General features: G+C 24.3%; 2 protein-coding genes across 2 annotated transcripts; one reads left to right on the forward strand and one right to left on the reverse strand.

Moving 5' to 3' along the window:
- Positions 1-5129: 5129 nt before the first annotated feature.
- Positions 5130-6992, reverse strand: LOC113870080 (B3 domain-containing transcription factor VRN1-like). The gene is made up of 5 exons (XM_027506679.1): positions 6476-6992; positions 6237-6376; positions 5717-5794; positions 5459-5632; positions 5130-5372 (listed from the first exon to the last, which is right to left on the reverse strand). Exons 1-5 carry the CDS (start codon positions 6990-6992, stop codon positions 5130-5132), a joined length of 1152 nt encoding a protein of 383 aa, XP_027362480.1.
- A 5416-nt stretch (positions 6993-12408) lies between these two features.
- On the forward strand, positions 12409-12954 carry LOC113870081. The gene has a single exon (XM_027506680.1). It carries the CDS (start codon positions 12409-12411, stop codon positions 12952-12954), a length of 546 nt encoding a protein of 181 aa, XP_027362481.1.
- The last annotated feature ends 6989 nt before the right edge of the window (positions 12955-19943 follow it).

The following is a 19943-nucleotide window of genomic DNA, read 5'->3' on the forward strand; positions in this document are numbered from 1 at the left end:
CGAATAATTTGAATGACCTCCACAAAATTGATATGAGAGGAAGACAGGATGAAAATTGAGTTACAAGACATGGTCAATGGATCGAAATATGGAATAACAGACGTGAGCTAACAATAACAGGTCATCCAATTCAAGGCCCATTTTGTTACATACAAGAATACATGGAATGGTACATTGCTAATTCTATCTATTTTCTATCTGTGCCACAACTACTACAAGATCCCAAGACGAGCGACCAACAATAAAGGACTACCAACACATTTGAAATGGGTACGACTTCCACACCGTCATACCACGAGACTGCATCAATTCCTCTGAACATTACGCCAAAGCAAATATAATTAACACAATACATTCATTTGCAACAACATCAGAGGATTTTTTTACAAATTTATTTGGAGTTGATTTTACAACTCCATCTTCAGCACAAACTTACATGCAGTCTCTTTACTAACCAGATTTTGTTAATGAACCTGGTAATTCATCAAATGCATTCCAACAACTAGACCTTCATGATGATCCAAATCCTCCACAAGTTCATCTTGAAATCCCAGAGCAACAACCACAACGACGAAACTCACCACGTCACAGATGTCGCCCTCGTTGTGGAATTGGCCACCATTACGGAGATAGTTAATTATTAATATTGTTATGAATTTGTTATCATTTTTATTAATGTATTTTGTCTTCATCAATGTTACTTTAATAATATGAAAATTTTAATTTCAAAATATTTGTCTCAACTATAAATAATTAAATTATAATTTAATATTTTATTTACTTTTTAAAAATAAATTTTTTATTTTCAAATAAAACTTATTCAAAATTATAATAGTATAATTTTAGAGTTTAGGATATTAAAAATTATAATATTAAATAATAACATTTTTAAACAAATAATTTAATTAAAATAAAATTTTTATTCAAAATATCATTTTATCATACTAATATTTAAAAATATTAAGTCAAAATTACATATTTAAATAAATAAATAAAAAGAATAATATTTAATATTTTTTTTTAATTTTAAAAAATATATTTAGTATTCTTTAAGTAGAAATTATTTAAACATTAACATTGTTATGTAAAATAATATACTTATTATTTAAATATTTTAAATATTTTTTAAAAATTAACTAAAATAATTTACTTATTATTTAATTATTTTTTAAAAATTTAGTTATTATTTTTTTCTAAAAATATTATTTATTATCTTAAATATGTCAAATAAATTTTAATAAACATTTAAAATTAATATTATTACTATTTTTATTTATTTTTAAATAATATAAAAATAAAAACAAAATTCAAATAATAAAATTTATTTTAATATATATAACTAATAAAATATTTATAAATATTTATTAAAATAATAATATATAAATATAATTTAAATAATAATATTTATTTATTATTAAAAAAAACAAAAATCTAACTCGGACCGAATTCTGAATTGCAACAAAAATAGGTCCATTTGTGTAATAAAATTGACAATAAGTCTATATGAGGATTTGTTTTTTTTTGTCATTTTACGGTAAAAAAAACTCCCAAATACCACCAAATCATTTAGTCCAGTGTACTTTCGCTGAACTTGTTTGGAATCTTCTGAAAAGTGCAAAGAACTTTTTGTTAGCATGCGTAAAAAAATTCACAAGTAATTCATATTTTTTTATTTTTTATTTTATTTCAGTCATTGATATAAATGATTTTTTATATGTATAAATTTAATTTGTGCTACTAAATATCAAGTTCCATTCCCCACACTTAAAATAAGAATAAGATGAAAAAACAAAAGGTTAAAAACAAAGGAAAGAATGCTTGCAAGCTTTCCATCTTGCAGATATGTTCGTAGAATAATCTTAAAGAGGAGTTTTGCAGAGCGAAGCGGATGTTTTTGCTTGCAAGTCATGGCTTCTCTCCTTCTCTCTCGCGAGCAAATCTTTAGCACAAATAAACCAAATAGTGAGTTGATTGTCTATAATACTGGAAATACAATAATCTTATTTTTTAAAATATTAACTGAATTGCTTTCTTTAAATAAATAAATAAAGTGATATTGTTTAACTTCAACGAGTCTTTCAATGTCATTAGTGCCTAATTAAAGTTAGTTTTTTTAATAAATTGAGTCAATGATTTTATTAATGTAAATCTTTCTACCAAAACAAAAATATGAATATATAAAATTTAAAATTTAAAAACGACCAATTTTATATTTTTAAATATTCAATAAGTTTAATAAAAGAAATAACTGTAATCCAACCTTAATGTTTCATTCCTTTTTTTTTTTTAATTTTACTCCTCAACTGAATAAAATATTAAAGAAGATTAATGGGAGAAAAAGTAAGAATAATAATTCATCTGGGAAGTAAACAAGTAAGATTCTATTCAGCAATCTTACCAAAAGTATTCACTGTTTTTCATATTCTTCAAGCATAGAAAATTAACAATTTGTATCACAAGTCACAACATTGACCACCGTTTATTGTTATACAATATATGTATATATATAAAACAAAGACAATCTTTGGTGTCCATGATCACCCCAAACTAACCAGAATGCTCTCTACAACAAAGGGCAGAACCCACTTATATAAAAAGGCCAATCACCACAATAAAAGAGGAAAAGTTTAAAACTTCAAACAAAAACCCAATCAAACATTTTACTAAAAAACAAAAATTCAAACATACAGAGAGCAAGAAGGATGTCGTGGCGAGGAGTGGATGATGAGTAGTGACAGAGATGAAAGTTGCCCAGTTTATTTATTTATTTGTTTTCTGAATTTTATTTAAAATAAATAAAAAGTAAAAGGATTCAAAATTACATTCTTCTGACATTACTGCAGAAAATACATGCTTCTTTGTAAAAACGGATTAATCTTTTATATGTAAAATTTGAAAAATATATACCAAAATATGATATTTTAAAAAAATTACAGAAATATGAAATTTAAAAATTGATACAGATGATTTTTGTATAGATACTGATAAAATAATAAAAAATGACTAAGTTTTAAAAATTGCTACCAGAAATTTTTTAAAAAAAATATTAAAAATTATAAATTGTTATCACAATTTTTTAAAAAATAAAAAATGCCCGTAACAACTGAAACGAAAATATGGGAAGATATGATGTTGGGATATGCGTTGTACGGTGTTCCAACAGTGTCAGAAGCAGTTATTTATACATACATTTGGACCAACTCCCTCTTGCTTAGCATCCAAAAGAAGGATCAGGATCCCCTTATGTTTCAACTTAAACATGAGAGTTATGTTTTTTTATTTTTGTTCTAAAATGCAAAAATACATTAACATGACTCTTGTATCACAGGAGGGAATCTTTTTTCCTAAAACAAGGGTAAAGGTGAACTTGATTCTAAACTATATACATACTGCAGTATCGAATTATTTAATAATTTTTAAACATCTACGAGTACTTGTGATTAAAGGCGTTGTTAAAATAAAATAAAATAAATGAATAAAAAACAGTGTACATAAAATAAAAATATATTTAACATTTTTTATTGAAATTGCGTTTGGTCAAAATAATTATTCTTCTTAAAGATAATAATTTAAACTATGTATCATAAATACATTAAATCAGAACAATAATTAAAAAATAGATTGAAGTGATTAATAAGTATTAATCAGATTAAAAGGTAAATAACTACTTTTTATCTCACCTTTTTTATCTCTTTTACTCTCTTCTAAAGTTAAAAAATATTTTTACTTTCAGAACTTTTCTTCAATTTAGAATTTGAACATATTTTTTACTTATTTTTAGTTAATTTCGTAGAGATTATGTAGCATCTTTAAATTTTAAATCTCAAATACGTGTAGTAATTTATAACAAAAGAAGAAATTAAAATAATTTTTTTATCTTTATATCTTATAAACTTAAATAAAAAAGACAAAACTTACATTTTATCATTTTATCTATGAAAACTTAAAAGTGTTTAAAATTTTAAAAGAAATAATTTTTATATTTTCAGATTTATAAAAATAGAGTGGAAACAAAATTTTATATCGTGATAATCTATTTAATAAATATCGCAAACATTTAGGTTTAAACTGTAAATAATTTTGTTGGTTAACAAGGTAATTTTTTTAATCTAAAACATATTGTAAACTATAATTAAATTAGCTAACTGGCAATATTACTAAAAAATTTAACTAAGTATAACAAATTCAAAACAAATTGATATTAAAATTATTTACATACTCTTTTCAATAAAAAAAAATAGAACTTAATCAAATTATCACAGTCCTTAAATTAATCTAAATATTATTATAACAACTCTTTCTTATAATCTTATTGAGAGTATGATTGTTGATGAAATCAATCTTCCTCTAGTTTTTAATTTTATTTCTTGGAAACATTTCGTAAGGATGAGTATTCTACTCCGCTAAATTTTCATTTTATAACATAACCAAAGTAATATATTAAAATATTTTCTACTTTTTTAACTCTCTTTTTTCTTTTATTTCCACTCTTCTTCTTTGTGGGTTTCCTCTTCTTTCTTTTGCCCTAATTTCTCTTTTTTACATTCTCTTCGTGCATGAGTTTATGGCTAAAAGGGTTATTATATAGCTCCAAAAATTGTTAATGGCGAGTTTCTTATTCTAAAAAGCTTCTTCCTCACTTGTTGCAACTAACAATGGTAGAGATTCTTTTAGAAAAATCGCCACTAGTGATTCTTCACTCTGCAAGGTTACTATTCAACATTCACATTTCACTGTTCAAGGCAGATGGCAAGACTGAACATGGTAGATCTCTCAAAACTTGCCATGGCAGTTTTTTAAAAGACCACATTCACGTAAAAGCTTCAACTCCACTGTTTATGGTAGATTGCATGATTAAAGATGACAGACTCCCCAAAACGCGCCATTGACAATTTTTCAAAACCTATATTTACATAAAGTTGCTAAAAATGTCACATTAATGTAATTATAACTCTTAAATTCTATATTTAAATTAATAAACCAATATTTGTACACATTTAGCTGAGCATTAACAATGTTCACACATATTAATAAGAATACTAAACACTATAGAACAATGTCTATGATCATTAAAATTCTGTTCAATCATAGTTCAAATGTTTATATAGCAAAGGCTCCAAATAGAGTGCCTAAGGTTGGCCTCTGAAAATATGAACATAAAACACGGCATCTTCTATGTTGATGAGCTCAAAGATGCAAACGTCTCCAACTAGCAATTTACTTTCTTTCTCAAATAGGGCCCAACCCTTAGACAACTTCGTTGGAACACCCATTGAACGGAGCAAACTTACAGGCCATAACTTATTACCTAACTGTAACATCACAGTCTTCTTGTTACTGAAGTAATCTCTCATGAAGGCAATTGGTACAACCTGCATCAAATTAAATTCTCATCACTGCAGGATCATAGTCTAATAATGACTATGATAATGACTTTGTTGCATAAATAAAACCTTACCGGTCTGTAATCCCGCTTGTGATCTGACTTTATTTTGAATCTAAAATAAGGATTTTCAGAGGTGAACATTTTAGCTTCTTTCATAGCTCCATTTGTGAATGATTGTGGACTACTCGACTGTGAAGTTTTTTCAGTCTCCTTCCACCTACCTAAGGCATGACAATTGTAAATTATCTATATTTACATTTTCATTTTACATTATTCAAAAGTCATGTGCATTTTGACGCTGTCACAAATGGACTCAGAATTATTCTTTACCTTCTTTAGGAATAAAAGTTCTGCTTCTAAAATATGGGATTCTCTTAGGGTATATGCAATTAAATCCATCTCCTTGAACTGCTTCAAAGTATGAAAATCTCAATCATTACTACTTTTCACAAACTTGATAACAGTTTAAAAGCCAACCAACTTGGATTACCTGTAGATAGAGGGGAATGTATTTCATTTGAAAGCCGAAAAATTCTTACTTTCAAGCAAATTAATTCTTGGCTCTTGATCAGCTCTAGAAGGCAAACATCTCCCACATTCAATTGATTATCTAGTGTAAAATTTGACCATCCAGTGTAAAATTTGCCGAGACTGTAATTAACAAGCCAACTTCTCCCATCCAAGGATTGAAGCAGGATATCCATTGGTTCTTCCTTCAAATATCTCTTTGCAAATTTTGAGGGGATATTCTGATTTTTTTTCTTTTACAAGTTAGAAAATATAAACACGAATATGTTTAGATTAAACTATATATCTTATTGTATAAAAATAAAACTCATCAAAAGCTCACCAAAGAACGTCCAAATACATAGGAAGGCTTCAAGACAACCGTGCAAGATGGATTGTTAGATTTGAAGGTTGCAGCTTCGTTTAAAGCTGCATTAATTTTTGAAGTCAATTGCTCCATTTTCGGGTTCTCATTGACATTACCTAAAAAACCATTGAACAATATGGTACCATGAAAAGGTGACCTCAAAAACTCAAATGTTCCATGAAAAGAAAAAGACAATATAATTATGAAATGCATACCGTCTAATACTTCCCCCACAGATGCTAATGTTGACTCCTGAAAATTAGTGCCCTGAGTCTTGTTGCTATGGATTTGGACATATTGAGTCATTTGTTGCAAATTGGAGCTACTTCCAACAACTCCGCTTGTGGTTGTTCTCAATTTCTTACTTGGCGGAGGGCATGATATGGATATGGGTGATATGAGTTTATTGTTTTGAGTTGGAGTCACCTCTTCCAAAATTTTAACAGTATCATTGGTGACATGAACAAAGCTGTCATGATCATTTTGAGTGTCATGGAAAGGATATTTAATTTCGAGGCAACTCTGGTCAAATATGTGCACCTCCAAGTGAAATGTTTCTTGGTATTCAAATACTATCAAATGCCCATGACTTAAGGTGTAGTATGTAGCAAACTCCTTCCAACCCTTTTCAAGCCAAATAGCACCATCATGTTTAGTCCAGTGTACTTCCCATTTAGTGTCATCTGGAGGCTTGAGAAACAATGGATTTGGCAGATTACCCCCATGTTCCATAGTGAACTTGTTTGGAATCTTCTGCAAAGTGGAAAAAACTTCTTGTTAGTGTGCATATATAAAGAAAATTTACAAGCTATTATTCAATTATCCTTTTTTTTTTCCATTATATAAATGCAAAAATTTGCATAGAAGAAGAGGAAATGAATGAAAGAATGGCTACAAGCTTTCCATTTTGCAGACTTGATTGTAAAATAATCTTAAAGAAGAGGGTTGAAAAGGAAAGAGGAGGCTTCTTTGGCTGGTTGCAAGTCATGGCTATTGTGAAACTTGGTTTTCTCTTTCTCACGAGAAAATATTGCCTACGCACAAACCAAAAGATAAGTTGTTAGGCGCAATCAATAACCTTTCAAAATTGGTAATTGTAACTAAGACCCCTTGGGGGCTTGGGGAAGTAGAGTAGATTTACTTTTTTCTTTGCTGTTTTATCCGAATTAAAAAGATATTACATGAAAATTCAAAATTTAATTAAATAAGACAAGAAAAGTCAAGAAAAATACCCATATAAGTAAGAAGAACTATATAATCCATGATTTACAAAAAATGTAAGAATAAAAAACAAAAATTATAAATCAAAATTTAAATTTAATGTAATTTAAAGAATAAAAACTATATTTAATCCTAATAAATATAATAAGCAATATAATACGGTGAAAATATAAAAGTGTTGACATAGTTAAATTGTTTAAGAATTAGAAAGAAAAAAAAAAAAAAAAACCAAGCACCTGACCAAATGTTTAAAAGCAATAGGGAAGATAACTATCTAGGTACACCTTCATATGGCCTAGGAACATGCACCATGGATAAATAACAGAGCAATGCTTACGGTGAACACGAACCAACATCATTTATGTTTTTGGCTAAAATAGTTTTATATATATAGATAGATGGGTAAGTGACATAAATAAGGTTGAGTTCATAATTTACAGTTTTCATCGAATTTCCTTTTACATCGTTTAGTACTTCTTCAAATAATATACGAAGAAATAGAACCTGGACAGTGACTGAGAAAGTGGATATGTTGTTTTCAAATTTAAGAAAATAATAAACCTAAAGTAAAATAAGATGATTACAGGTAATAAAATAAAAACATAAATTATATATATAAAAAATCAACTTGATTATTATTTTGTTTTCCAGACGAACACAATTTCATGCTTTTTTTTGAATTTACTACATTTTAGTTTCAGCTTTTGCTTCTCTCTCTCTCTCTCTCTCTCTCTCTCTCTCTCACTAAAACACAGCAAAAATTTACTACATATACAATTTTAAAAAACCCATGCATGCTGAATTATCTTTTGGTCAGAATCTATGCCTATCTCTTATGTGATCCATGCTTCAACATTATCGTAGATTCAACAGATTAGAGTTCCTCGGCGCACATCCCTTTATCATCATTTAAAGAGCTAAAATGAAAAATAACACAAATAAACAAACAAGAAAAGAACTAGCAGAAGCAGACCTGGGAAACGATACATGCTCTGGAACTATGGTGGTTGTTTACAATATTGTGACTGTGTAGTGTGAATGCCTTAAAAAAAACGCAGGAAAGTAATATGCAGAGAACAAAAGAGTGTTGTGTGAATATCTCAGAATGCCAAACCACTATAAAATCTTAGAAGAATGAGAGAAATACCAAATTAATTCATAGATTATTCGGATCTTTTCTCTCTGAGTTTTCCTTTACCCCCATTTTGTGGTTCCTTTAACCACAGTTAAGGTTAGGAATTGAGATATGGGTTAAACAAGAACACAGTTTTTACATGCATCTCTGTTCATTTCCTCTTTCAGTAACTGCAAGTTTTCTGTGACATTAGTTTGACCGAGTTGAATATTGCCTCATTAATTTTCTTTCACATTTTTTTTATTATCAGTTTTATTAAAGAAATAATTTTTTTTTCTCATTTCCTGTTTATAACAAATAATTATTAATATTTTTTGTCCTGATTATAAAAAATAGTAACTCTTTTTAGATGTATTAATTGTTAAAGTTTTTTATATTTTATTTATTGTAAGATTTATGTTAATAAAATACTCACTCTTTACCTGTATAATTAGATATATTTATTTATTTAATATATAATACACTAACATTTAATTTTATGAATATTTTTAGAATAAAATATAAAATTATACTTCATTATTTTTTATAATTAAGTATTTGTTTTTTTTATAAACAAGAGCAGTAATATTTTATTATTTTTAATAAAATTTTACTACGTGAAAAAAAAATATTTGGTCATTATCTATTTGTTACCTTCACTTTTCTTTTTCTTTTTTACTTTCTTTTTAAAAGGGGAATAAAATCAAAAGTAATTGCAATTGAATCATGACTCATGAGTATAACTGTCAGCTGAGTTGGAGCGGATTGCAGTGAGGTAAACGAAAAATAGAGTTTCCTTTTCTATTCTATATTTCAAGCAATATATATTTCATCTATTATTATTATTATAATTATTATTATTATATGCAGCATCTTTATTTTTCATTTTATAATTTATAAATTTAAACAAAGAAGAGAAATTCGGTTTTACAAATTTTACCCTTCAAATAAGGTTTTCAGCAAACCGAAATATAATGAGCATTGCAAATTTATCTTAAAAAAAAAATGGAAATGTACTAAGGTTTTATTCATATTTGATTAAGAGTTACTATATATGTACAGATTTAGTTAAGTTTTTATTTGAATTTAGTTGATTTATATTTTATGGGGATTATATTTAGGATTTTATTAACATCTTAATTAAGGATTTGGTTATATTTTATTAAGAGTTATTAAAAATAGCACAAGAAGCAAAAACAAAGATTGAAACGTCTAAATTAAATATAAATCAAACTTTAAATATATCATAACTTTAAATATAAAAGTTATCAACAAATTTTTATCCAATGACATATTAGAATCATCAACTTGATGAGGACAACTTTTCACAATTCTTGATACATTTCTAAACTGTTTTTTCAACTCATCAAGCAAAGAGGAAATCCACCCACTAGAGAATAAATAACTTAAAGAAATAATATATTTCTCTATTTGTTTTATTTTTTACTTCTCCTTTCAAGTGAGTCATTATTGATACATATCCAAATACTAATATTAGAAAATTATAATCCAATCCTATATAATATTTCAAATGAAATCCTACTTTAATTATAATAATAAAATATGAATAAAATTCTAAACATAGTTCTCATAGAATATAAATAAAATGATCTAACTCAAAATCAAATCCTAACTAAATCCATACATAGTAACTCTTGATCAAATCTAAATATTTTACAAATAAAATATATCACTGAATACGTGAATAAACTAATAGATAGTTATTTTACCATAAAATCTGATCTCAAGTTCAAGTTCCAATGAATACATTATATTAAATGCTCAAAGAAGAACTTATTTGTCGCTTATAGTGTTGACTTTAAAACTTTGATTGGAGAGTAACATGCGATGATGATAAATTAAATTTATAATTAAATAAAAAATATATTTAATAATTTTCATTATACATTTAAGTCGATTTCAAAATGAAGTTTTTATGGTAGACAATTTTATAGCCTGACAAAGTATTATAATAATTATAATTTTTTGTATTTTAATATGATTTTTTTATCTAATCTAAATGTAAACAACAAATATTTTTCTTAATTATTTTTCCATTTATAAAATATTGAATGAATTTAATAATTTTTATTCATGTGTTATATGATAAATATGTAATATTTTTTACCTTAAATATAATTCAAAAATATAAAAAATTAAAGTATTTTAAATTATATGGAAACTATACAAAAAATTAATTACATAAAATAATTTGAAAATTAATTATCTCAATTAGGGAGAAATTTGAAAAAATTAAAAAAAATAATTGAGAATATAAATAGCTGAGATTTGTTTCTATTTTTAAAAAAATTTATCTTTTTAAAAATAAAATATATATTTATTTTTTGTTTCTAAAAAGACAATTTTTTTAAAATAAAACAAATATACTCTTAATACTTTTAAAATTATAAAATGTATTAAATAATAATGAAATTACTTACAAACAAAAAATGAAAAGAGTGCATTAAAAGATAGAGTAATGCTAAAAACACTCTTTGTAACATACCCACCACTATTGACTAAATTTTATTAAACATTATAAATATTATATAGGTCTCATTCTTTTTCACTCTTAAATTAATATCTTTCGCTTATACTTTAAAAAAAATTATGTTAAAAGTGTATTACTAACATTATTTATAAAAAAATATCTTTACTTTTAAATATAAAAAATCTTCACAGATACAAGTGCATTACAAGAGAAGAATAAGATTAAATTATATGTTTTTGTTCTTGTCAATGTTAAACATGTTATAATGATAGGGAATAAAATGTAACAAAATACTTATATAAAAGTTAAAATATAAAAACTTTTAAGTGCATTGACTAATTCATAAATAAGTATTAATTATAAAGATTAAAAGTATATTTTAAACACAAATTAAAAAAAAAAATTGAGAACTTATCTAGAAGAAATAAAAAATGAGCCAAAGAATCATGAATTTTAAAAATATCAAAATTTCATAGATTTAAGTCACTTACCATTTATGACTAAGATTGTATTTATTTATTGATAAAACTTATTAATTTAGTAAATTCATAAACTAATCAAATGATAAAAACTTTTTATTATAGTTAAAAATATCTAGTTTTTTTTTAATCTAATTGATAAAGAAAGTAGCAAAAAAACTAACTAATGAAATTGAGTCAATATAATATATAAAACTTACTTATATCATGATAAAAAATGCACAAATTCATTCATGTAATAAAGTTATATCTCAAATATAATAAATATTTTATTTCTTATATAAATTTTTTTTTCAAAGATATTATAGAAATTAATGTATCATATAAAAAATATAAACGTAATTAAGTGTTTGATCCCTACAAAAGTTGCACAAATATCTAATTAGAATAGTTAAGTTCAAACTATGCAACTTCTTTAAAATTATAATTAATTAAAATATATATTTGTTTTTTATATTTGATATGTTTACAAATTGGTCCCTATATTTAAAAAAAATACGTTTTAATTTTTATATTTAAAATAACTACTGTTTTTATGTAAGAACAACAATATAAATTACAAAAATTAAAATGTAACAAAATACTTGTATAAATATTAATATAATTTTTCAATTACATAAACAAATTTGTAAATATGTATTAATTATAAAGACTAAATATATAATTTAATTAAATAATAAATATTTAATTTAATAAGGATAAAAATATCATATATTTTAAAGTAAGTAAATAATTAAAGATAAGATTTAAAGTGAAATGACAATATTAAATGCTAGATATTCAGAGTGGCTATATAAAGAACAAATCCTGGAGTGGCCTTGAATGTATAGAATCACAAGAAAGATGAATCCCTCAGCACAGTTATCATTCTTCTTCACCGTTTCCTTAATTTTTATTTCAGCTCTTGCATCACCATCAGCATCAGCACCAGGCACCGAGTTGTATCAAAGTGTATGCAAAGATGCTGGAGAAAACGCTAATAGGTGCTTGAAATTTCTAGGAGGCTACCCTAAAATCACAGGGGCCAAAGACTACCTTTCACTTTGTAAGAGCCTCCTAGAGGTGGCAATAAAGAGAGCAACCGAAGGGCAAAACTACTTTGTTGCAGCAGCGAAGAAAAAGCCTTCTTCTGCAGCTCTTAAACAATGCTCAACATTTTTCTACGATGGATTGGTTAGATCATTTGAAAGTGCATCTGGTGAGTTGGTTGAGTCTCCTGACACTGCAAATTATGATTGCAAAGTCGCAGGTGATGGACCCGTGAATTGCAACAGCGCTTTGATGGATGAAAAAATCAATGATCCTGCTCTCTCTAATCTCAATGACCAAATGTCGTTTCTTAGTTATGTTGCATTTCTCGCCACCAATCATCTTCCGCAAGATCCCTAGTTTTCTATGTTAGCTTCGACATTAATTAAGGTCCAATTCTATCATATATTGCCAATCATGTTAACTAAATGACGATTAAAATAATTCATAGTGAATGTCATAAAGATGTTATATAATTAAAAATACTCTATCATTAATTTTTGTTACTTAAAAATAAAGATATATTCATAATTTTTTAAGACTTTATTATATTTTTTGCTGTTATATTTCTTTTATAAGTTAAATGATAGACCATAATAAAGTATAATAATTTTCTCTCACACTTCAGTTATTTCTAATAAACTTTAATTAATGATTAAAATTATTTATCATAAATATATTTTATTATGTAATTTATAATAAATGTCATAAAAATGTCATATAATTAAAAAGTCTTTATCAAAAATTGTTGCCATTACTATATATATATAATTTGGAAACTAGTATTAAATTCTTTTTTAGAATAAAAACTTAATCAATTCAATAATTAATTTAAACATTCTTATTATGTAAATTAATTTTATAAAATTTAATAGAAAAACAGAATAAGTAGATACTTTATTATATTATTTTATTTTAATGTAAAATATGTATTTAAAATATAAATATTTAAATTATATAAAACTTAATATGTAAAATTACAAAAATAATATAAGATGATTTATCAGTTAAATTAATCAATTTTATATTATATAAAAAGTCATTAACTGTATAAAATTATTTAATTTTAACATTTAATGTAAATATATACCATATATAAATCGTCATAATCTATTAACCTTAAATGTTAAACTTAAATAATTATGTTACTTAATAACTTTTTTAAATGAAAAAAATTGATTAATTTAACGTTAGTTTAAAATTTTTTATTAAATAGACTAACTTTATAAAATTTATTATAAAAAACAAAATAAATAAATACTTTATTTTAACATAAATTTTTTTTAACTATAAGTAAATAATTAAATTTTAGATAAAATATTTATTATTGAACAAATTATATAAAATTAGAATTATATAATTATAAAACTAATATAAGATGATTCAACAGTTGAATTGGTCAACTTCATGTTTTATTAAAAAATTATCAAGTGAGAGGAAAAAAGAAAAAAAAATTAGTTAATTGATTTTACTTTCATGAGAATAAACACATGGAAATAATATTTTTATTTTTAAAAAATATATTTAAAATTTATAAATTTATAAAATTAATGAGTAAAATGATATATTAGAATAAGTAAAATATATTAGTTATGGAAAAACATTTTTAATTTTAATAAATCATATTTATATAAATTTTAAATAAAGGAGACTATTTTTAGAAGTATTGTAAAATGGAAATATTTTTAAGAGCTAGTTATTTTTTTTATCATACCATGTATTTTTTATATTATATATATATTTTAAAATTGAATATTAATTTAATTTTTATTTTATATACTAGAATTTATATTATTTATAAGTAAAACATTTAATCTTTTTAAATTCGTTTAATTTAATGATATTTTTGTAATGCAAAAAAATAAAAATAATAGTGTATTTTATAATACAAATTTAAGGTTCTCTCTCAAATTAAAATTTGAATCTGAAATTTAAATTTTAAGCTTCATATGATTTCTTAGAACATTTTTTGTTTTTCATAAAAAAAAAACTGTAGCAATAGTAAAAAAAAAAGAGGTTATTTTTAATCTTTGTTATAAAAATCGTTAAAAACAGGAAAGGAAATGAAATTTTTAATTTCAAACTTTGGTCAAATACAAAAAATTAAATTTTGAACTTCAATTTTAAACTTTGTTTAAATTAAAATAAAAATAAAATTTCAAAATAAATCTTGAATTTTTGTAAGAGGAAAAATTAGTATTTTTAATTTCAAAATTTGGTTAAAGAACTATTAAAATTTGAGTCTTAAATATAAATTTAAATAAAAAATAATACATAAAATTTTTTATTTTTATTGTGTGAAGTAAAAGAAAATGAATATCATACTAAAATGTGAAATTGTGTGACTAAGGACACCACTTAGTATTCTCTAACATTTAACCCATTTTAAGGTGTGATACTTATTCTTTTTACTAACACTTTTTAGACATAGTTAAATTTACTCATTTTAATAAATCATTTTAAAGTAATATTAGTTTAATAAATAACTTTTCGAATTATATAATAGTTGTCAAAGAACCAACCTTCCTTTGTACTCGTCTTTCACATTTCAATTAATAGAAGCTTTTCTGATAACTATTACTTTTATTTTTATATTAAATATATTATTAATATATATTTTAAATTTTATTTTACTCCTTGCGCAAGCTACTTTTACACCCCCAAGTTTTTTTTATGTTTCATGTTCCCAATTAACTTGTATACTCCCAATATTTGCACTAAATACAAATTTCTCGTTACTTTATCATCAGATTTCTAATAGTTTAAATTTTCTATCTAAAATGTTTTACAAAACTAAGATAATAACTTGTGCAATTGATATGTATTTTACTTTAATATAATAATAATAATAATAATAATTATTATTATTATTATTATTATTATTTTAAACATTATTTAAAAAAATCTTATATTAACTTAATTCAATAAATGAAAATATTATATATTAAGATGATAAAATGTTAATAAAATGCTAATATTTTTAAAATATAATCTATTTTAAAATAATAGAAATAATATATTAAGTATTATGAATTTTATATATTGAAATATTTGTAAAAAATTTGACAGTTCATATAAGACATAATAAGAAATTTTATAAATATAAATATAGAGATTCACGAAAAATCCAAAAATTTATATAAAATAATAAAAAAAGTTAAGTAATAATTTTTATATCTAAAATTTAAATAAATTTAATAAAAAAGTGGCAAAAAAAATTAAATTTTTATAATAAAAGTATGTAATTAAGACATTATTTTCAAACAATTTTAATTTAAAAAAAAACACATGACAAACCACGAAAGAAAATAGTTTTATTGTATATTTTATTTATCAAATGAAATAATTTTATTTATAATATTGAAATTGATTAATAAAAGCTATTGATGAATTCAAAATGTATTTTCATTTTTATTTTTAAATTTAATTTCTTCGATTACAATAAGAATTATCAAGTATAGCAATCCTTTTTCAGTTTATATTTTTATCTACTTTATTTTTCATTTTCGTGGGCAGAAATTTCATTCATTAAGCACTTTTTTCCTCTTTTTGAGCAGCCATAAACCGTGAAAGAAGAGGTGAAAAATATTTATCCATTATAAATTGTTAGATGATGGCAAAAAATTGTCTACTTTTCCTCAATTCATTATGCTGGTTATGTCATGGATAAGGAAAAGTATAATACTTAAGAAAGGAACGTTAGGAACTGAGTTGATGACAAGCTGATTCACAAATTTTTTATTTTATTATTTATAATTTTTAACAGTGAGATGTGTTCTTTAAACATGATAAGTTCAATAAAAGTAATAATGTTATAATATATACATTCAATTTTTTTAAAAAAAATTATTTTAAAACATTATATTGTGTCAAATTATTTTTTAAAATTTTTACTATAATATATATATATGGGAAAAAATTTTCTAACACTGATGTAAATCTAAAAAATTTTACACTCAATTTGAGCCTTATATTTAACTTATATTTAACGGTCAGTGAAGTAATAAATTATAATCTGTAAAATGTAAATTAAATGAAAGGTTCAGATCAAGTATAAGAGGTTTTAAACTTACATTAGTTTAAGAAGATTCTATCCCTATATATATAAATATATAATCTAGGGTTTAGGATCAATTCCCTTTGTCTGTAAATAGGTCTATGAGACTAAGTTCTTTGTGAGATCTAGAGGAAAGCTCAATGTTTTAACAAGATATACTATCTAAGGACCAAAGTTCTTCCTAACATCATAGAGTAGAGTACTTTATGAAAAGAGAAAACAAAAAAATAAGAGTGAGATAGAAGAGTTAAGCTCTGAAAATTTACTTGAATTATAGTAGAATAGGCATTCGTGTTCAGATATAAAAGAGATTCAGAGTTTGAAGAGGTTTTCTCTAAGAAGGGGAAGGGAGAGAACAGAGAGATTGAGAAGGAGTACGTGAAGTTCCTTAAATACCCTTCAAAACCTGCAATTTCTCACTTGGGCGAACGGGCGATCGCTTTAGCGAGATCATTCTCGCCTAAGCGAGCTCATTCTCGCTTGAGCGAGAAAATCAAACAATAATTTTTCTAACATTTTCTGATATTCTTCCTTGAGCCATTCTCACCTGAGTGAGAATAGGTTTAGAGAACTCTCCATTTTCTTGTGATTCCTTGCCTGGACAAGCCACTTTTTGCTTGGGCGAGAGAACAGTTGAGATAATATTATCCTCTCTTGCTTGAGCGAGACTTATCTCACTTGAGTGAGAATGCCCTAGAATGTCTAGTTCAAAAAAATTTGTCTCACTTGAAATACCAATCATACCTTTCTAGACCCATTGGACCATTTGTATCTCTATATGCATTAGGATCCTGATTCATGGATCTCTCTGTTCGAGAAATAAAAATAAGAAGATCGAACTATTTCTTCTGACTCTTTTTCAAATTTGATAAATGTTGGTTGATCGTGTATTTCATTATACTTCTATGATTCAGAGTATCATTTCCAATTTGATACATTTGAATTCCATATTCGAAGTTGCGATCGAATCAATTCTTTTTAATGAATTGATTCAATATATTTCTTATGTAACCAGGGATGACCCTATTAGTTTTAGAACATAAGATTCTTAATTTGAAATACCAAAGACCTTCTGCATCAGTCACGATGGCTCTTCTCACGATCTTGTGATACTTTCTTCTTCTCTCTAATCATCTTGATTTATTCATAGTGCATTCTTTCCACATCATCTGTTTCAAATTTCTCACTTGATAAATGCATATTATGTATTAGAATTTGGTGAATCAGCTAATATTGTAGTAAAACTCCATATCCTTACTTTCTTCTTTTTATTATATCATCTTTTATAGATATCTACTTTCTTGTTGTAGCTCTAATTTGCACTAGAAGATTATTAATAATCCTTGAGAATTCCAGAATAGACTTAGGCTGAACTTTCAATATTAAGTTTAAGTTTCTAAACTTCTTCATTGATTGACATCCCTTCACTGTCATAACCAAATTGTATAGTAATTTTTTATTTAACATAGTAGCTACAATGCTTACTTCACAGGATGGTATAACCACTCAAAGTCATAATTCTTCATAAGCTTTATCCACTTACCTCATCATCCATACAACTTTCTTTAACCGAATAATTACTTCAATCTTTTGTGATTATTAAGCATCTCAAATTTGGTCTCCTTGATATACTTCAATAACAGGCTCTCGCTTGAGTAAGATCATTCTCGCCTAAGCAAGTTCCTTCTTGCTTGAAAGACAAAACTAAACAATAGTTTTGTTTTATATTTTTGTTTGAACAAGAGGCATTCTCACTTGAGCGAGAATAAATCCAAAGAGTTCTCTTTTTCTACGATTCCTCGCCTGGGCGAAAGGGCAATTGGGATGATATTATCCTCTCTCACTTAATAAGACTTTTCTCGCCTGAGCGAGAGTGCCGTATAATGCTTGGTTTAGAAAACTTTATTTCACTTGAGCAAAAATCCTTGCACCAAAATTCTTATATTCCAAAAGCAAAAACAATAAAAATGAGGGTGTTACACGACCAAACATAGCTAACTTGTATCGTAGGCAGTGAGAATTATGCTAACTTATCCTAATTAGCACTAGAGCATATCATGATTGGTTTAAGTGATGGTTACTAGGAGTAACTATAAAAGAAATTGTATACTAATATTTATGTCTCTAGTTTATTTAAGCTTTTATAAAAAAAATATTATTGATTAAGAATGAATATTTAATATATAAAGTTTGTAAGACATTTGTAAATGATCTAACATTTAAATTAAATAAACTTTGATATCATATTAAAAAAAAATATGTTTAACTTTCTCGTAAGAAAATATTTACTCAAGTAAATATTGATCTATTCTTAGTAAATATAAAATATTTTAATAATATGAAATTAACTTTTGAATGGGAGATAAAGGTTAAATAAAACAAAAACAAAGGTCAAAAGTCATATAAATCATTGTTTTTAATACACTGATAATATTCATTAATGAATTAAAATGTAAAAAAAAATATTGAACAAATAATATAATAAATACTAGTTTGAACATTTAAAAAAACATATTGAATAAATTGTTTGAAGTGATATTTAATAAATTTCATGAAGATAACATATAAAACTAATTTCTTAAATTATTTGTTAGTTAAAATTAGATATATTAATAAATATTTTTTTAACTTTATATTATCCTTTTGATATTTTTGTTAAGTTAAATGACGCCTCATGATTAAGTAAAAGGAAATATAATAAATTAAGTCTTTAATTTTTAATTACTATTTAATCAATTAAAATATATTATAAATATAATTTTTATATTAATTAATAAATTAAAAATATTTACTAATAAGAGAATTTGTAATTAAATAATAGAATATTTTTTTAAAATTATTATTAATTTAAAATTATTTAATAAACTAAATTTATATTTGAATAAAATAAATAATATTTAAAATTTTTCTTTATATGCATAGTCAATTTTGAACTAGAGAAAGTATTTATTATAATTAAAAATTTATTATATTTAAAATAATGAATTTTAATTAAGAATAATACATTGTATTAAAAATTTTAATATTTAACATTATTAATATATTAAAATTTGTGATTTCATATGATTATTAACAAAATTTTATTATATGGTTAAAAAAAAGCTAAAATAATTATCCCTTTCACTCTTTATAAATTTAAGTTTGTCTTAAGTTATAGATTATACATAGAGGTGAAGAGTACGCACAACTTGTTAAGGAACAGATGAGAAATTAAAAACAAAAATGACAAAAATATATAACATTTAATGCATAAAAAATAAAAAAAATTATTATTTAATTTTTAGTTGGCGTA

The sequence above is a fragment of the Abrus precatorius genome, unplaced genomic scaffold (assembly GCF_003935025.1).
Source record: "Abrus precatorius isolate BTA unplaced genomic scaffold, Abrus_2018 Scaffold6, whole genome shotgun sequence".
In the NCBI taxonomy this organism is placed as follows: domain Eukaryota; kingdom Viridiplantae; phylum Streptophyta; class Magnoliopsida; order Fabales; family Fabaceae; genus Abrus; species Abrus precatorius.

Excerpts from the sequence above, each read along its gene's own strand:
- LOC113870080 (XM_027506679.1), bottom strand. The coding sequence starts at position 6,992 with ATGGAACATGGGGGTAATCTGCCAAATCCATTGTTTCTCAAGCCTCCA. Across the intron at positions 5,795-6,236 it reads ATGTATTTGGACGTTCTTTG|TTCAAGGAGATGGATTTAAT; the intron begins GTGAGCTTTTGA and ends ACTTTGAAGCAG. Across the intron at positions 5,633-5,716 it reads AACTTTTATTCCTAAAGAAG|ATAATTTACAATTGTCATGC; the intron begins GTAAAGAATAAT and ends ATGTAAATATAG.
- LOC113870081 (XM_027506680.1), top strand. The coding sequence starts at position 12,409 with ATGAATCCCTCAGCACAGTTATCATTCTTCTTCACCGTTTCCTTAATT.